General features: G+C 45.0%; 1 protein-coding gene across 1 annotated transcript; it reads left to right on the top strand.

Annotated features, from left to right (window-relative positions):
• Positions 1 to 2,160: 2,160 nt before the first annotated feature.
• On the top strand, positions 2,161 to 16,729 carry fam149a (family with sequence similarity 149 member A). The gene is made up of 16 exons (XM_028960897.1): positions 2,161 to 2,435; positions 4,160 to 4,282; positions 6,439 to 6,528; positions 6,622 to 6,754; positions 7,608 to 7,750; positions 8,136 to 8,249; positions 9,430 to 9,597; positions 9,894 to 10,087; positions 10,182 to 10,321; positions 10,394 to 10,488; positions 10,893 to 11,072; positions 12,512 to 12,641; positions 14,318 to 14,440; positions 14,842 to 14,920; positions 15,756 to 15,884; positions 16,119 to 16,729. Exons 1-16 carry the CDS (start codon positions 2,161 to 2,163, stop codon positions 16,187 to 16,189), a joined length of 2,187 nt encoding a protein of 728 aa, XP_028816730.1. The 3' UTR covers positions 16,190 to 16,729.
• The last annotated feature ends 1,164 nt before the right edge of the window (positions 16,730 to 17,893 follow it).

The following is a 17,893-nucleotide window of genomic DNA, read 5'->3' as shown; positions in this document are numbered from 1 at the left end:
TTGAGTGTGTGTGGGTTGTTTAACAAGGTTTTAGTATGTCAGCAGCAATAACTGCACAGCAGGTTATGAGCTCTTAACAAGCCAGAAAATATTGAAGACAATACATATTCATAGTTTTGATGCCTTCAGAGAGTAAATGGTCATGAAAATAAAGAAAACACATTGAATGAGAAGGTGCTGTACTGTACATGCCTCTGGAAAGTATTCACAGCGCATCCCCTTTTCCACATTTTATTATGTTACAGCCTTATTCTAAAATAGATAGGACTCATGTTTTCCTCAGAATTCTCACAACACTCCATAACGACACCGAGAAAAAGAAAGAAAGCACATGTGCAAAACTGAGAAAGCTCACGTACATAAGTATTCACATCCTTGAGATGTTTCTGCAGCATAATTGGAGTCCGCCTGTGGATAACACCTCTCTGTATAAGGTCCCACAGTTAACAGTTCATGTCAGAGCACAAACCTCCGAGAACAGGATTGTCTCGAGGCACAAATATGGGGATACAGTGACCTCCATCATCCATAAGTGGAAGAAGTTCAAAACGACCAGGACTCTAGATCTGGCCGGCACCTAAACTGAGCGATCATTGAGAAGGGCCTTAGTCAGGGAGGTGACCAGGAAACTGATGGTCATTCTGTCAGAGCTCCAGAGGTCCACTGTGGACAGAGGAGAACCTTCTAGAAGGACAACCACTCTGAAGCAATCAACCAATCAGTCCTGTATGGTAGAGTGGCCAGATGGAGCCACTCTAAAGATACCTGAAGGACTCTCAGACCATGAGATACAAAATTCACTCATCTTTGGCGTGAATTCTGAGGAAAAAATGTAATTTAATCTACTTTTGAATCAGGCTGTAACATAACAAAATGTGGAAAAAGTGACACACTGTGAATACTTTCCGGATGTGCTGTACCTACAACAGTAGTAAAAATAATTCCTCTTTCCTACTGAATTGTAGAGGGTCACATTAAAAGCGGGATTCTTAAATGATTTACTGTGGTAAGATAATTTCACATTGAACTGTTTTTGATAAGATAAAGTACTGTATGTCTACTATAGAAACATCTCCTCGCTATACTAGTAAATAACTTTTCTGTGTTTCTTTCTCAAATTTCAAATGACTTCTGTAGCATGGTAATGTGCTGAAACTAAACATAATACAATAATAATAACGTTCAGTACACCTCAAAGCTCTGCAAAAATGCCCGTGTGAATAAAATCACTAATCACTCAGTCCATGTCGGAACAAAAATGCAAGAAAAAACCTGGTTCCTGCTGCAAGGGATTTCAGTAGCTCCTGCAACACAAGCTGTGATAGAAGGTCTTTTAAATTCTGCAAGCCACGCTGACCCTTAAACACTACCTAGAGCACCCTTAATGGACACACGGACACCAGAACTGGACGGCTGAGCAAATGCGTCCTGGTCAGACGACCAGCGGGGCAACCAGGCGCTTCTGCGTCGTTCACCTGGAGAACGTGGGCCATCAGGATCTACAATTTTCTAACACATTGATACCGGACAGTTGTTTTGTATGAAGTGGGCCTATATACGATATTTAGCAGCTATTTTCAGTCTTGTATGCAAATAAATGAATGCATTTTTGATCAGATATTTGCATGCAATTTATAAACATGTTACTAAGGAGGAGGATGCTGGTTTATAAATGAAGCATTGTGGGCTCCTGCCCAGCCCCGTGATCTTTGACCTGTAGCCCCCAGCGTCACCCAGCCCGTCTCGTATTTCTTGTGCCGCACCGCCACCTGGCGGCCACCGCCGCCTTCCACAGTCTTCGTTTGCAATTTACGGACAGACTCATCGAATAAAATCTTTCTTCCAGCATGCAAAGATTAACGTCTCTTTTTTAATGAACATACGCGCAGGAAATATAGATATATTTACGTGAATTTGATCAATTATATATATTGCGTGAATTTCGAGATCTTTTCCAGCTCCTTGCCTGCGTGTTTGACATGGCAACCGAACTTCTGCACCTGCGGCAACTCTTGTGGCCGGAGCTGCTCTCCGCATGACGGCCCTCCATTGTTCGCAGGACGGAGATCTAAATCTGTAATACAATATGAACGAAAACGCCGGCAGAAGTATCACGTCGCGCTGTAAACGAAACCGCGGAACGTCTTGGGACTCGCAGACATGCAGCTCCCGGTGCTCGGCTCAGCGCTCGGCGGCGTCGCGCCGGAGCCCACGATGCCCGCGGCCGCGGCGCTCCTGGGGGTGAAGGAGGCGACGCTGTCCGCGGCTCCCGACCGACCGAGAGTCGGCAAGGGCGCCGCGAAGCAGCCGGGTCTGACGGGCAGGAACGTCGACCCGAACCCGGACCCTGACGGCCCGTGGAGGAGGGCGGGCCGACGCCACCCGCCGGTGCACGAAGACCTGAACGCACCCCGAGACCCGGATGAGCGCCAAAAGTAAGGGGTCACTTAGAGTAGAGGTGGGTGAACCACGCATATGATTCATATTTTGCATTATATGTATATACCGTGATGCATGTTATTACCATGCTACGCAATTTACTGTATTCAAACTCCTTCATTATAAAGCCCAAGCATGCATATTTTACTGCATTGCATTAGATGCTATAATGAACCACTCTCAATTATAGGCCAGGCATGGATATTTTAATATACTGCATTGTATACTGTCTTTAAGCACCCTAATTATAAAGACAAGATTTGAATATGATTAATGTATTGCATTTTATGCCGTTATTAAGCACCATAATTAAAAAGGTTATCATTACTGTAATGTAGGGCGTTATTTACTATATTTATGCACCTTCATTATAGGCATTATAGGCTAGGCATGTAGATTTTAATACACTGCATTTTACACTCTCTTTAAGCACCCTCATCAGATATGTACATAATGAATATATTGAATTTTATCCTGTGCAACAATAAATGCAACACATTTGTAATATTTTTTAAAACAAATTCTTTTACTGAAGAATGCTGAAGACAGTGCTGTGTGGATCGAGTCGTGTCAGAGAGTTCTTTTTAATAAAAAAAACTTTTGTTGGTTTTTATGGTGAAGTGAATAACCGATCAGCTGGTGACAAAATACAGAAGCGATGCTTCCCTGCTGATGTCGAGGAACCACGGTATCACTTTCCCATCTGCGTAGTGTCTCTTCCCGTCACACACGCGTCATCGTGGGTATTGCATTTCCTGTGCATGCCTGCAAAGCATGAAAGCATGAACAGCAAACGAATGTGAGGTTGCACGTTAGATTGACGTTAATGACGTTTATTTTCATGCAGAGTAAACGCGTTCTTGAAATATTGGGGCGGGGCGACCTCTAGCGGGCAGTTTGGAGTATTGCGCCGTAGTAAAACGTACCAGGAGTAAGTTAACAGCACGCCTTCCTAATTCAATATTAACATGGACCCAAAATAAACTTGTCAGTACGCTCACCGGGATCGGACGTTCTTGGTCGGCGTGAGAAGGCCTGGCCGTGGCAGTCAAGCAGGACCGTAGGTGACACCAGGCGTCGCAGTGAAATCACTGTTCCGTTGTGGCCACTCATGAATGGCAGATGAGGGCAAAGGAGTCCATTTCATACGCCCGCGTCTTCCCCTGCCGTCGATGCATGTTTAATGAGGCCGCGGCGGGGCGGCTCGCCGAAGTTAGCTGCCGTTTGCTCTGTGAGTGGAAACGCGAGACGTCTTTGATCTCCACAGACCGTTCAGGCCATCAGTCTTCAGCTAATTAGTTTTCCTTTCTCTGCGCACAGCGTAACAGCTGAGCTCACTCTGCAGAGCCTCGTGCGGCGTCGCTCGCGCCTCCACTTTTACTTTTTTTCTGCACGGGATCGCGATGCATTCCATAATAAAATGCTGGCGGTTTCCCGTGAGCGCAGGAGGCCCTTGTGACCGCCCTGTTCGTGCAGGTGACATCCCAGTGCTCACTGGTTGCTGGGATGCGGTGGCAAAGGAGATGGTGCCACATGCTGCATGGATGAACGTGATCGTGAAGGGCAGGGCTTTCCCAGAAGACACCTGCACAACAGGCATCGGCGGCATAGGAGCGACCGTGGAAGGCCTCAGACCTTTAGTTGGAAGGGCAAGCAGGGAGTGGGCGGTGCCAGGGGCGGGGCTTACAGGCGGATGAAAATGTACCTTTGGTGGGGGCAGAGCGCCGATGATCGCGTCTCTGGGCAGCCCGGCTCTGCTAGGCGTGGCACCACGGCCAAGGCGCGTCTGTGACCGCTGCAGGTTAGGGTCGGTCGGCAGAGATGCGGGACTCATCGTCATCGGGTAAGTCCAGGGTCGTCTCTCACTCATTTACATTTCAGCAAGTCCACTGGCAAAGTGCTCGGCATCTGAGATGTACTCAGGCCTAATGGAAGTAAAATACACATAATAATAGAAATAAAAGTTATAATAAATAGACATAAAAACCATGAGATTTAATGCATATGAAAGTTTCAGTGTCATTCAGTGCTGTGAATGAAAATGAGGCTCAAGGGCTCAGTGGCCAAAAACAAAATACAGAGATGAACTCGAGCTCAAGAGAAGTTGAAGGAGGACAGTCCCTGACGTGACACAAAAGGGCAGCTAAAATACAGAGAAAAACAAGCGCAGACAGTCGGAGCAGGCAGCGAGGCATGAGACAGTCCAAGATCTTGTCAGAATTTTGGGTAAGTGGAGCATGAGGCAAAGGGCTGTGACATGTAAAGTAATATTTTAGTTTATTTGTAATCATCATGATAGTCCTTAATTTAGCAGTTCTTAAGTCTATAATAATACAATCATTTTGCATTTTAAAAAGTTTAAATGTTTAGGGTAGTATTAATTTGGCCAAAACATAGGTCTCGACATGTTGCCAGATTTGGATCCTGAACAAGAAATCCTGGTTCACCCCACCTGCTGATCCAGGTGCTGCAGTCAGTCTACTGAGGAGAGATTTTGGCGAAGTTTCCAGGCTCTTCTGGATGCACAGGGACACATGTCTGGGTAGTGACATCCTGTGTTTTCACTGGTAGTACATGCTCATTTCACCTAGTATAAGATTTTTTTCTATTCTCAAAATGCATTTGTCATCTTACATATGGGGGTCTAGAGAAAGTGGGATACTTGTAGGAGGTAATGAATACAATATTATTTTCAATAAGAGATTTGTCAGTGAGACGACCCCCCTGGTGTTGCCAGATCCTGGATGGATTAATCTTTAAATAATCCTAAATTTGCTGAAACACACAGCTGGAACTATCTGATAAGATACAACAAAGTCCATGCAGCTGACCGCACTTACACAGACTACATAGACTAACAAGACACACATCCACGCATCCCAGATTGTTTGTATAGTGTACTTTTTCATACTGTAAACGTTTTTATTCTAGTTTTTTGGTGCTCTCCTACCGGTCCACTTTCTGTTGTGACCATGCAAATTTCCCACTTGTGGGACCAATAAAGGCTTATTTCATTTTATCTGAACAGCCACTACAAAATACAAAAACGTCATTAGACACTGTCTGTAATGCAGCTATGAAGTTAAAGTTGAGCTTTATTGTCATTATATACATATATTTCTAACATATATATATATGTTAGACAGTCCATAGTGAAACAAAATAACGTTTCTCCAGAACCTGGTGCTACATGTAGCATTTGAACAATTAAACAAAGTTACATAAACGTGACATAAAGTGCACGTTTGCGACACAGACAAACTGGGCAAGAATAACATTTAACAAAAACATATAGACAACAATGAGACAGACAGCGCTAAACATGTGAAATTAATAATAAATGTGCAAAGTAAAATAGTGCAAATATTGCTGTGCAAAATGGAACAGTGCAATAATAGATGGTCTTATAGACCATGAATGTTATTCAAAATAAGAGAGGCGGTGTGTGTATGTGTGTGTATGTGTGTCAGTCCAGAGTGGAAAGTTCCTGAGTGTTCAGGTGTCTGTTGGGCTGTGGAAAGAAGCATTTAGTGATCTCCACACAAGAAGTTTGTGTGGCCATTGATTTTAGGTGTTACTCTATGTACAACTAACTCATTTTTCCAGAATGGGCAGTTAAATGTCATGCATTGCGTTAGATTTAAAGTTCAGAAAGGATGCAACATTTGTCTGTGCCACTGCTGTATTGCACATAAGAAGCAAAAGCAGCTGTGAGCTTGAATGCAGAGTTCTTTAAAAGTGTTCTCAGAATGTCTTTTTAAAAATGTCCTCGGTATGTCTTTTAAAAGGAGTCCTCAGAATCACTTTTTCAAAAATGTCTTCAGAATGTCTTTTAAATATATTAGACAATATAAAGACAATTAAATGTTTATTACTTTTGCACCAAGAGTATTGAAAAAGTGCAAATATACTACTGTGAAAAATTGTGTTATTGTTCTGGCCATTGTGTTTGTCCCCATAGAGCACAATACACTGGGCTCTTGTTTGACTCAATTCCAGGAAGAAGCTCAAAGAGCCTGGAGGCCACATCTGCCACGTCCCAGCTCATTTGCCCCAGAGCATTTGCAGGATTATAACCTCTGACCTCAGGTACCACTTATTCTTGATGTGACAGTGTTCCTGGAGCCCCTGTTGCAGATGGTGCTCTGATCAGAATGTCTCTCTCTCTCTCTCTCCTGTCAGCGGGAGCCCTGGTCTCTGGTCTGTAGTGGACGCTGCAGCTCCGGCAAGTCGGCCGACCTCATCCTCGGGGAGCCCGGGTTGCGCTACTGGCCTGTCCACAGAGCACAGTTCCATCTACTCCTGGAGATACGACGTGAGACTGACTCCACCGAACACACGGGATGATATTTTAACATCATCATGCATCTTCTGCGCTCTACCCTTTGTCCCCCCCTGGTGACTTTGAATGTCTAAGAAATTACTGACTTCCAAAAATAAATTCTTTTTAGATAATTTTAGTTGTTACTTTACAAGACCATCTTTGGAAATGATCACAGCTCTAATTGTTTCAGATCTTTTTGAGGGAACTGTTTTAGCCCATTCCCCCCAGCAAAAGGCCTCGAGTTCTCTGAGATCCTTGGGCCATCTTATATTCAGGGCTCATTTGATGTCTGCAGAGTTTCGATGATTGTATCTGTTCCTGGTAGCAAATCAAGCCAAATGCACAATCGAGTTTAATTTGACCCAGACAGTCTATTTCAGGCTTATGGTCACTTGACTTGTTCAGGTTTGTACAGGTTTGGTCCTTTGCTATGTTCTGAGTTTAGTGAACTTTGTGGGTTAAAATTGAAACTTTATTACATTGTGCAGACAAGTTTAATCTTTCGCTTTATGCTTTATGTAGCAAGCTGGACCTGAACCTGGGCCAGCACCTCCATGTAATCGGGTTCTATCTTTTCTTCAAGCTCCCTGGCCACAATATTTTCATTCAACCAGCCACATTCATTATATGGCCATTGAGCAGATCCCGAGCCTAATTAGGACTCTGACTGGGGTCCTCTGGGAACAGGCTTGAAAAAAACTCTGTTCAACCCAGTTAATTACTGAGAATTACACAAAGATTGCCCAAACTTATTTTCCTAAATATTCCTTAACCCCTTTAGGAATATAAGCCATTGTATTCGGTGTAGTTATTAAAGTGTGTGTGTGCGTGTGTGTTCTTGCAGGAGTTTGACAGAGCAAACACACAGCATGTACGGCAGCTCTTCTGCGATGTGGACGAGCTGTTGTACGAGGGGAAGGTGAGCAGCCACTCTGAGGGGCTGTGGACGGAGTGCCAGGAATGGAACGGTCACTCGCCTCACCTCAGGTACCCGAAGTGCATTTCCGCTCTGCCACCGGAGAGACAATAAAAAAAGTCAAAAACCAAGCAGCTGCGACATCTCCAGAGCCGCTTCAGAGCCTGAGTCCCCCCACTGGCAGGACCAGTTTCACACCAGTCAACCATCCAGTGACACGCGTGTCTTCCCACCAGAATAGAAACATTGACGAAAAGCTAACAGGCCAATTCTATTGGTCTGCAGTGAACAGTGGACAATCAATAGGTGAATAAATGACCCACAAAGGAAAACCGTCTTTTCGGGAAAAGCTTTTTTTTTTTTTTTTTACCCCCCCCCCCCCCCCACAATTCCGCTGCAACACAGTTTTTTGCTTTAGTTTTCAATTCTTTTATTTTATTCTCGTTTCTGTCACAGGATCCTGGGGAATCAGCTGGAGCCGCCCAAGCAGGAGGGATTCCAGTACATCCGCCGAACTCTCAGCAGCAGGGGTGTGGCCCTGCGTACGGAGAAGAGGGAGGAGCAAAGCGAGTGAGCCCCCCCGCTACACACCTCCACACCTCGCACCAACGCGCATGATAATTAAAGCTGGATTTAAAGTCATCCTAAACGCGTAACACCTTGGTAGCCAGCTGCATTACTGCATGCCTATATTTACATATATTTATATGTATAAATATAGTGTGTATGGCGCTTGTGTTGTGAAATGCATGTGTGTGTGCTGCTGATGTGCGTATGTCTGTGTGCGCAAGATAAGGCGTGTCTCTTCCCTGTTGTGTGTGCTGAGGCACGTCTGTGAGTGCGATAAAGTATGTGTGTGTGTGTGTGTGTGTGTGTGTGTTGCAGCTGGCAGAGTGAGTAGCGTGGCACTGAGCTGGGAGGATTGAGATTAAACTCATCAGACAGCCGGTCTCTGAGCGCCGCTGCCAGTAATTTGATTGCTAATTTCCCATCGACACTCCGGCTCGTCTCCGGGTCTGAAGGAAGCTCCTGGAACAGCGAGTTATTAAAACAGCTCCGCCCCGCGTCATTGTAATGCCATTGTGTTTGCTCTAATGTGCTCTTAATTCCCAACTTAATGAGAGATAAATTGATTTGAATCACCGCTTTGCTTCTACATCGGACCAAAACTGATGTTATGAATTCTATCGTGGCATCTATTATTAATACTGTTTTTATGAAAAATTAAAGCAGGGGCTATAAAGCGTGTTCCTTTATGATCGATGTTTTGTAATTGATGTACCTTTGCCCTCGGCTAAGATATTAATGTTAATCATTGTCCTCAGTCAGTTTAGCCCAACTTTCCTCCTGGATTCAACTCAGTTTGTTCTGGTCATTTTGGGGACAATATAGCGATAATTTAGTCGACCGAAGGTGGCCTGTTAGCAAAACATTAGTCTCTAAATCCTGGAGGTGACCTTTCAATTACCGGCCAGTCCCTTCTTTAAAAAAAATAGGGGCAGTGGTGGCCCTAGCAGTTAAGGAATCGGCCCCGTAATCAGAAGGTTGCCGATTCAAATCCCAAACTGCCAAAGTGCCACTGAGTTGCCACTGAGCAAAGCACCGTCCCCACACACTGCTCCCCGGGCGCCTGTCATGGCTGCCCACTGCTCACCAAGGGTGATGGGTTAAATGCAGAGGACACTTTCATTGTGTCACCGTATGCTGTGCTGTGTATCACAATGACAATCACTTCTCTTTCACTTTTCAGGTTGTGTGTTGAGGGCTACAGACTGGCCCTGGGGTGCACAGCATCGCATGCGGCCTTCAGCGCCAGCTTCACGCTCTCCAAACCCGGCCTGCCCTCCATCCTAGATGAAGAGGTGTTCGAGTCGGAGGGGAGAATCGAGGAGTTCCTCGCCTACGATGTCAAGGAGACGTGAGTCAACTCCTTTCTCTCTCACGTCTCATGTGCCACGTTGGGCTCAGTCAGGTTCTGAAGCAAATAAAGGAGTAAAAAAAAAGCTACACAAAATCTTATGCAAATTCATACCTCAACGAGCCCCTTTCCTTGGATTTGAAAGTCTGATGTTGAGTGTAGAAGAGAACATTGTCCATTGAGCTCATTAAAGTAGTTCAGTGTTATGCATTGTCATAATGAAAATGTGCAACCGTAGATGGCAGTTATTGTTTAGAGGCCAATCGTAATTTCGCTTGCTCGCGTGTCCCCCACAGGGAGGACGAGGGGGCGGAACAGAGGAAGGTCTGTGCTGCTTTGGGTGTGGCGCTCCGGGGCGGGGTCCCGCCCGTGTCCCCCAACGAATGCATTAAGGACGCCGTGTCTGGCGAGCTCTTCGATGACGTGTGGCAAGCGGTGGTGAGCGCTCTGGAGCGGCTGCTGCACAAACAGTGGGAGGGGCCGAGCACAGGTTCTCTTTACAATTTTTTTTAAGACGAGTAATTCCTGTACATGATAAGTGACACCGATTAAGCGTGCCAAAATCGCCCCCCCCCTTTCAAAAGGAGGACCTCCCAGAGGAACCCTGGAGAAATGCAGCCTGCACGAGCCCCCGTCTCAGCTCCACTCCCGAGCTCGCCAAGTGCCCAGCTCCAGGGGGTCCAACGGCAACTTCCTCCCCGGCGCAAACTGCAGCTTTACGCAGGTCTGTGCTGTGAACTCAGCGGATTTTCCTAAATATGTGCCGAATTCTATCTCTCTTTTTGCCCAACTGCAGGACTCGGGTACATTTAAAGTCAATTTGAACGGCGTTATGACAATCCAGGCAAAACCGCTTCAACAGAGGACGCCGAGTTTTACGGAGAAGTCTTTGTAAGTCTTCAAAATGTAATTTTTTGACAATAATATCACTTCATAAGTTTAAAGCTTATCATGCTGGGGTCACGTTGCTTAGGAACAGCAGGATTTGAAATGGAAATGTTTCACTGTAGACGCTGCACCTATAGTCACTCTGTATGGTTTTGCTTATTGTCACGATAGTCATAATTAAATATGAAAACAGTGTAAACAGTGACATCATCTCAGTAACAGGAAACAGTAGTCCCCTTTGCTTAATTTACATGCATGAACCTACCATATTTACTACTATACAAGGCTCTGTGTGGATATTTGACAACTTTTCGAAGAACTTTATTAGGAACCAGCAGAACTTGCAGCATGATATAAATCACTGCTGGCTGCTGTGATCCGATGGGGTTCCGCTTGTTGTTTTGCAGGTCCGACCCAGACGACAGGCCCAGTGCGACGCTCTGCGGCAGGCCGCTGGGTCAGAGGGCCGCGTGTGCGCTCTCGCACAAGCCCCCCCGGCAGCGCCGGCTCCTCTGTCTCAGCAGCCGGGCCAGGCTCCTCCACCGCCGGCCCGTGGACCCGGGCGAGGTCCTGCGAGGAACCAGACTGTGAGCCGCCCCCCTCGATCGCGATCAAAGCCGCGCGCCAATGAAAACGCACCCGTCATTTCATTACAAAGGGACCCTCCGCACAATACGGGGGGAATCGTGTAGGGTCACCCCGTGGCGGCCTTAAAAAAATGCAATCAGACTCGCGACATGGGCCAGGGACTTCTTGTGCTATCAATGCTTGATATTTAATATTTGATGTGCTACGTCCAGCGTGAGATTATACAGTAGGTGGCATCGCCGTAGACCCCACAACACCCCCCAACCCGAACCCAACAAAAAAGGACCCAGCTCTTATTTTGCATGGAAAACCAGGTCTGCAGCTCAATTCATGCTGTTACTCTCGGGGTCATAGCGAGATGTAAACATTGTGACTGTTGAACGCTATGTACTGTCACTAGACAAATACCAAAAGAAAAAGTCATTTTTTGGGGCATATTTTATGAATTCTGGGTCACATAGAAAGGCCACTGCAGATCAAGAGTTGTTCTTCCTCATGCTAGAAAGAAACATTTGTCTTCCCATGTGAGGTTTACTCCCTTTCGCTAATAGATGCTTCATTCCCTGGCATCTTGTGGTGCTCACTGGCTTTCAGGGTAGAGGTGTGAACATTCACTGGTGTCACGATTCGATTCGATTACGATTGTCAATGGCTCAATTGTCGATGCATCGCATACATTTTTTTACAATACTTCATATGACATTTTTAAATACATCAGTGTGAGGAGAGTTAAGGCCTTGTTCACATGGACATCTGCTACAGCTACAAAGTGCAGCCAAAACATGTATGGCGTTCAGAGAACGTTCATTTCAAATGTCCTTCTGGACGAAGTTGAATCCTACAGTGCCGCTGCAGTCAGATCAGGAACTACTTTTTATCTAGAATTTATAATCCTAAAATCACCAAGCAACGTCATTATGCTATAATCTATTATGTTCTGCACTGCATCGATGCAGAATCACTCACATCTGCATCGCGATTAATCGATTACGAGATTCATTTCAGCACCCCAATCCATCCACACATTAGTCCCCCTCGTAAGCACATCTGCTAAACAGCATAAATGTGAAGGGCTATGGATGAATAATGAGAGGAAAAAGGTGGTTGGGGGTCTGAAGGGCTGCTGATATGAAATATTAAACGTTTCGCTTTTTTACCGTATAATCAGACTTGAGAAAATTGCAGACAAAGCAGACTGTTCGTCTAATTCTTGTTTTTTCGTGAATCTTGTTAACTTGGCCCCTGGAGTGGCGCAGTACAATTATAGCTAAAGCCCTGTCAATCACATGCTAGGACGCAGCAGATTCCGCTGCAGGCGTGCCGTCCCCACCGCCGTACGAAGTGGGGTGAAGATGATTAGAACGGCGCCGCCGGGCGTAACCGCGCACAAACAAACATGCTAATTTGCCTAACGCAGCCCACTTCCTCCACGCCGCAGATGCATGGTGAGCGAGGGCCTGTTGTTGCCGCCGGCCACTGCCGCACTCAAGCAGAGGTTTCCTCACGTCCAATCGGAGGCTGTGGAGCTCCAGGACGGCGCCGCCACGCAGCCCCCCAGGCAAGCACAGGTACGGGCTGCCAAGTTTCCGAACGGCTTTGCTTTTCCTTCGTTCATTCGGTGGTTCTGTTTGCCCTGGTGCTGTGGAGGCCTGTTCACCATCTACAGTCCCTGCTCTGCACTTACAATGTTCATTTATATTACTGCAAGGATCAATAATTCATCTGATTTTAGACTCTGGTAGAGAGTATATTGGTACGATATTGAGTGTTGCTTACTACCATGTTACTATGGCACATAGTTGCCACACTGTGTGGGATTTATGATAAAATGGTGAAAGTGTGGTGAAAAAAAATAGGTGAAACTAGTGAAAGTGACTAGTTGTCACATGCAAGATGCCTCTGCATTTATCCCATCCCCTGAAGGAACAGTGGGCAGCCATGAAAGGCGCCAGGGGAGCATTTAGAACGGGCACTTGAGTGTCATTTACCTGAGTGAGAGATGGCAGAGCTATGTTCAGCTTGGGGACTTTAGGCCCTGGGGAACCATAGGTCCTGGTTTTTCCATTTCTGCTGGACAATGTGCACTGCCAGACTGCAGAATTTTTCAAGGAATGTTCAAGATGCTAACTTCAGGCCTCGGTGTCTCCCAGATCTCAGTGTTATATCCGAGACGGAATGATCCGCATTCAGTTTAGCACGCTTTCTACTTGTACTTTATTGAATCTTTTGATTTTCAAGCATGCATTAGCTATGGAGAGGTGATCAAAAGTTATGCACCTTGTGGTATAGTTGCAGACATCCCACAACTCAACTGTGGGTTCAGAAATTGTGGGTTCAGCAATGTATATGTATATAATTTATCAGATGATGTCAGGATCCGTCTGGAAATGGCTACTCTGGGTCGGGATTTTGATGTTTCATGTTGGTCCTTTGTCATTATATTTCCTGGTTGTCTTCACCTCTGTCTGTTTGTATAAAGCTGCCCTGTTCGTGTCTGTTCGCCGTCAGGTCGTTGTTATGTGACGTCTCCCCTGTCCTGTTACCATGTAATAAACTCCTGTCTCGTGACGCCGTCCTTCCTCGCCATGTCCAACCATTGTGACAGACGCCCTTATCCAGAGTAACTTCAGCAGTTACAGGGACAGTCCCCCTGGAGACACACAGTGTTAAGTGTCTTGCTCAGGGACACAGTGGTAGTGAGTGGGGTTTGAACCTGTGACCTTGTGGCCTTCTGGTTCAAAGATGTGTGTCTCATCCACGAGATATGATGAAGCATGCAAATCTTTCCCCGGAAATGATGGGGTTACAGGAACCCCTGGGCATATTGGAAGGCGTCTGTATCTGGTTCCATTACACTTGTGGAATGAGATAATTAAACCAGAATTTATATGGTGCTCTCTGTGTGTATGTTTTGTCTGTAAGTGCGAGGCCAGGCTCATTCCATCATGGGGATACATTTTATGGAACAACTTTCCCCGGTAATAGATTGCAATCCTCAAATCCCTTATTTGTCTTTCGCGGCGTATTTTCACAAAGCCTTCGTCTCGCGTCATTGTTTAAATACGGCTCGCGGGGCAGAATGAAATGATTGCTTCTAAAACGCGACGTGAGCAGAGCCAGCGAAGACTCAACAAAGACCGAGACCTCAGTGTTGTCTTTGTGCAAAATGTTCTTGTTTATGAAGAAATCCCAGAATTCCATTGAGTTGGTTAGGATGCACTGACCACACTCTCATCTCCTGCAGCCCAGGCTGAGGTTCTTGCGGGGCGGGGTGGTAAGCGCCGTGCACCCCAGCTCCACCCTGCCTCCTCTGAGGGAGCCCACGCAGATGCTGGAGTCCAGGCCCAACACGACTCACACGTTCTGGGTGAGGCGTCTTCAGCACACCCTCACCTGGCTCTTATATCTGACTTGTCCGTGCCATTAGAAGTCACGTCTTCACATTTCTGTGCTATTTTTTATTTAGAGAAAAATCAAGGCTGGCATGTGGCTAAGCCAATCAAACGTCTCTCTTTCATTGTCAGTCAAGTGACATTATGTCTTTTAGGCCTTATAGCTACAGTGGAAAGTGAACAGATGCAAAAAAAAAATACATTAGGATAAACATTATTATTAAGAGTAATAGAATAAAAATATCAAATGTGATCGTACGTGACCAGAATTTGAATCAACCAATATTCCATTATAAATATCTTAAGAATTATAGAGAAAAGAAATAAAAATTCGGTATGTATGCATGTGTTCATTTAGCTGTTTCTTGTCCTTCAGTCAGACTCGCTCATGAAGAGCTCTTTCAGTCCGGCAGACTTCGCCAGCAGTGTGAGGGGGCTGAGAGCTCCACTTCCAGGTAAGTCCTCCTGTCAGACAGCTAGCGACTTCGGGCGTGGCTTGGACACAAGGTGTTACACGAAGTTTAGATGCCAGCTTCATCTCAATCCTTCAAAAGCTGCATTCACGTTGCAATATGAGCACCGACCTGAACGTTCCTTCAAACGCCCACCAAGGACAAACATAGCTGAAGGTTCGCACTGAAAAACCCTGTTCACTGAAAAAACCCTGCATTAAAATTAACAATGACGTGCTGTCCTTGTGTAGCCTTGTGTTTGGCATTTATTTGCTCGCGTCACATAAAAAATTGATATAAAAATCGCAAAAAATGACAGCAGAAATGACGACTCATTTCCCTTAAATGATGTGGATGCTACATCGTGGCTGCCTTTCACTGGAGGCCTTCAGCAGTGCACTTATCTGGGCCGATGAAGCACTTCTGATTAGATATTGAATCCCGCCTCTTGAATAATTTTTGGCCCAGCTTGCGCACTCGGCCGATTATTTATTTATTTGTTTGTTTCTGCACCGAAACACGGAGCCCACGCGCTACACACCCGGCATGCGGAGTAGGGGGATTACTTTAGAGTGCAAAGGCTTTTTGTACCTCCTGACTGAATGGGGTTGAATATGACTTGCTGATGACCGAAAAGCATTGCATTCTGGGTAGCTGAATGCGGCGGCTGCAGCAAGTATGGCTTTAGAGCTGCTATTAATAATGTTGAAATCCAAGCTCCCCGAGTCACAGATAGTAGACGGTCTGACCTCAACTCTGCCGGCGCCTTTCTCTGGACGCAGAGGCACTCAGGTGAACGCCTGTGGGTCACATTACTCAAACTGCGTCACAACCACAGGGGACTGTTCACGCATGGGTGTCACCGGCTTCAGCATGGGCATCACCTCCTCCATGTCCAGCGGCTTCTCCGAGTGCGCCACCCCACCCCGCCGACGAGCCCTCGCCCCGCCTCCCGCTGAGGCCGAGGGTAAATATGTCTTCATTCTACCCTGACGCAGCTCACGTTTTATTTTTACATTCCGTCGCCGTGCTTTGAAAGTGATTCATGACTACGTGGGTTGTTGGGATTCTGCCACAGAGCGTGTGTCACATGACTCACAGTGGAACAGGCCCATGGGAAAAATCTATGCTGGATTTATATTTGAGGACTTGAAACAATTTTGCATGTAAAAAACAGACATTGTGTCTGCTGATTTGGTAGGTCCACAGCATCAGCGGAAAGCCTTCAGCCGCTTCCCTGGGAACGGGAGGAAGAAGGTCCTAATGACTTAAAGATCCCTGCACACTGGGCTTTGTTGATCGACAATCCTTGGCTGATGTGTTTTTCCCAGGGCGAATTCAGAGGCTCCAATATGCCGACGAAATAAACCACCACATCGTCATCACTTCGCCTTGTGATGCGGCCAAATGACTTCTTGTACAATTCACTTGAGCTTTTTCACTAATTCCATGAAGGTATGAGGTGGCTGTCACATGCAAGTACAGCACGTTTATTAACTAACTGTGCATTTTGCGTCCATACCATATATTTCTGAAATTAAACTTAAATGAAATATTCAAGAATTATTATATTTAAAATTGAGAGTAAGTCAGCAATAAAAACAGTATTGAACAGTGGGACGTCAGAACTGGTGCTACTGTGACTTATACTACAGTGTAACTGTCAATATTTAGTTCTTGCAGTGATCAAAAAAGCCACAAGATTTATCTTCTGCAACGAAGTAGTTCCATCTGTTATCAGCTGTTGCTAAGCAACGTCGTTCAGGCAGCATCAGGTCATGTTGCGTTGTCATAACCCTAAACATTGTAAAAAGGCACCATGATGTTTACATGCTCTCAGCCAATCAGAGTTTAAAAGTTTTTCTGTAGTACTTTCTCATTACAATGAAAAAAATGATTTTTTATATTGAAAAAATGTCATATTTTTCTTATTAAAATGTCATGCTACTATTTGTTATGAAGAAAGACATCTTCAACATTTGAAGTCAATGTTACACTTTATAAATGCAGAAATGAGAGTTTGTATGAATGTAGAAAATACCGTGTATCTTTATGAAAATTTATGAGTTTACAAGTGCAGATCTTCCCTGAATGGACTGAGGATTGGATACTGTTTTTTTTTTGGATAATGGTGTTTCTTAACTTTTACAAGAAATAAATGCCAAACCCGTGCTGAGTATTTTACTGAATAAACACACGTTTGCACGTCGTCAATTTCATGTCTTTCTTTGCACGTTAAATAAGGAAAAGTGAGTTTTCTTTAATACATGGGGGAAAAAGTTGACTATGTAGATAGACAGACACAGAGAGTGTACACAGGATACATAAACACTTTTACATTACAGCACTTTACAGTCAGTATTTACAAGGTCAGTCCCCCTTGGAGCATGTGTTACCCACAAGGCTACCACCGTCCTACAACCCAACACTTCACCCAACTACCACAAGACACTGCAGTGTGGCGTCTAGACAAAGGGACAATAGAAGGCACAATAATGAAGGTGGTGCAAAGGTGAACACAGTTTCAGTGTTGAAATATGCTGAATGAATGCTGTAGTTATCAGTAGTACTACTTTTTTCAGTAAAAAAATATGGACATATACATATATGTGCACTAGATGAAGGTGTAGTGGACAAAATTAAATGTAAAGTTAACATAAAAAAGTGGGAATATCCTATATCAATAACATTTTATTTTGACGTGTAAAATGATCAGGGGAGCATATTGTACTGATAACATTCTCCAACGGCTGTGTGTGTGTGTTAAAATAGAGAGAGAGAGAGAGAGCTATAAGAGTTACTTAACACACCTTCATAAGAGACAGATAACCACAATCAAAGCAGATTCATAAATGAGATATGAGTCATGAGATGTGAGTCAAATGTTGTTTACAGTTGATGTAAAATTGTATTGAATACATAGAGCGCCATGTATTCAATAAAATTTTATATCAACTTTAAACAACAACATTTTTA

Source organism: Denticeps clupeoides, chromosome 18 (assembly GCF_900700375.1).
Source record: "Denticeps clupeoides chromosome 18, fDenClu1.1, whole genome shotgun sequence".
NCBI lineage: Eukaryota > Metazoa > Chordata > Actinopteri > Clupeiformes > Denticipitidae > Denticeps > Denticeps clupeoides.
This window is presented reverse-complemented; position numbering and strand designations above follow the sequence as displayed.

Bases quoted from the DNA above. Each gene is read 5' to 3' on its own strand.
- fam149a (XM_028960897.1), top strand. From the start codon at position 2,161: ATGCAGCTCCCGGTGCTCGGCTCAGCGCTCGGCGGCGTCGCGCCGGAG. The intron at 4,283-6,438 runs GTAAGTCCAGGG...ACTCAATTCCAG, and splicing joins GCGGGACTCATCGTCATCGG to GAAGAAGCTCAAAGAGCCTG. The intron at 9,598-9,893 runs GTGAGTCAACTC...TGTCCCCCACAG, and splicing joins GCCTACGATGTCAAGGAGAC to GGAGGACGAGGGGGCGGAAC.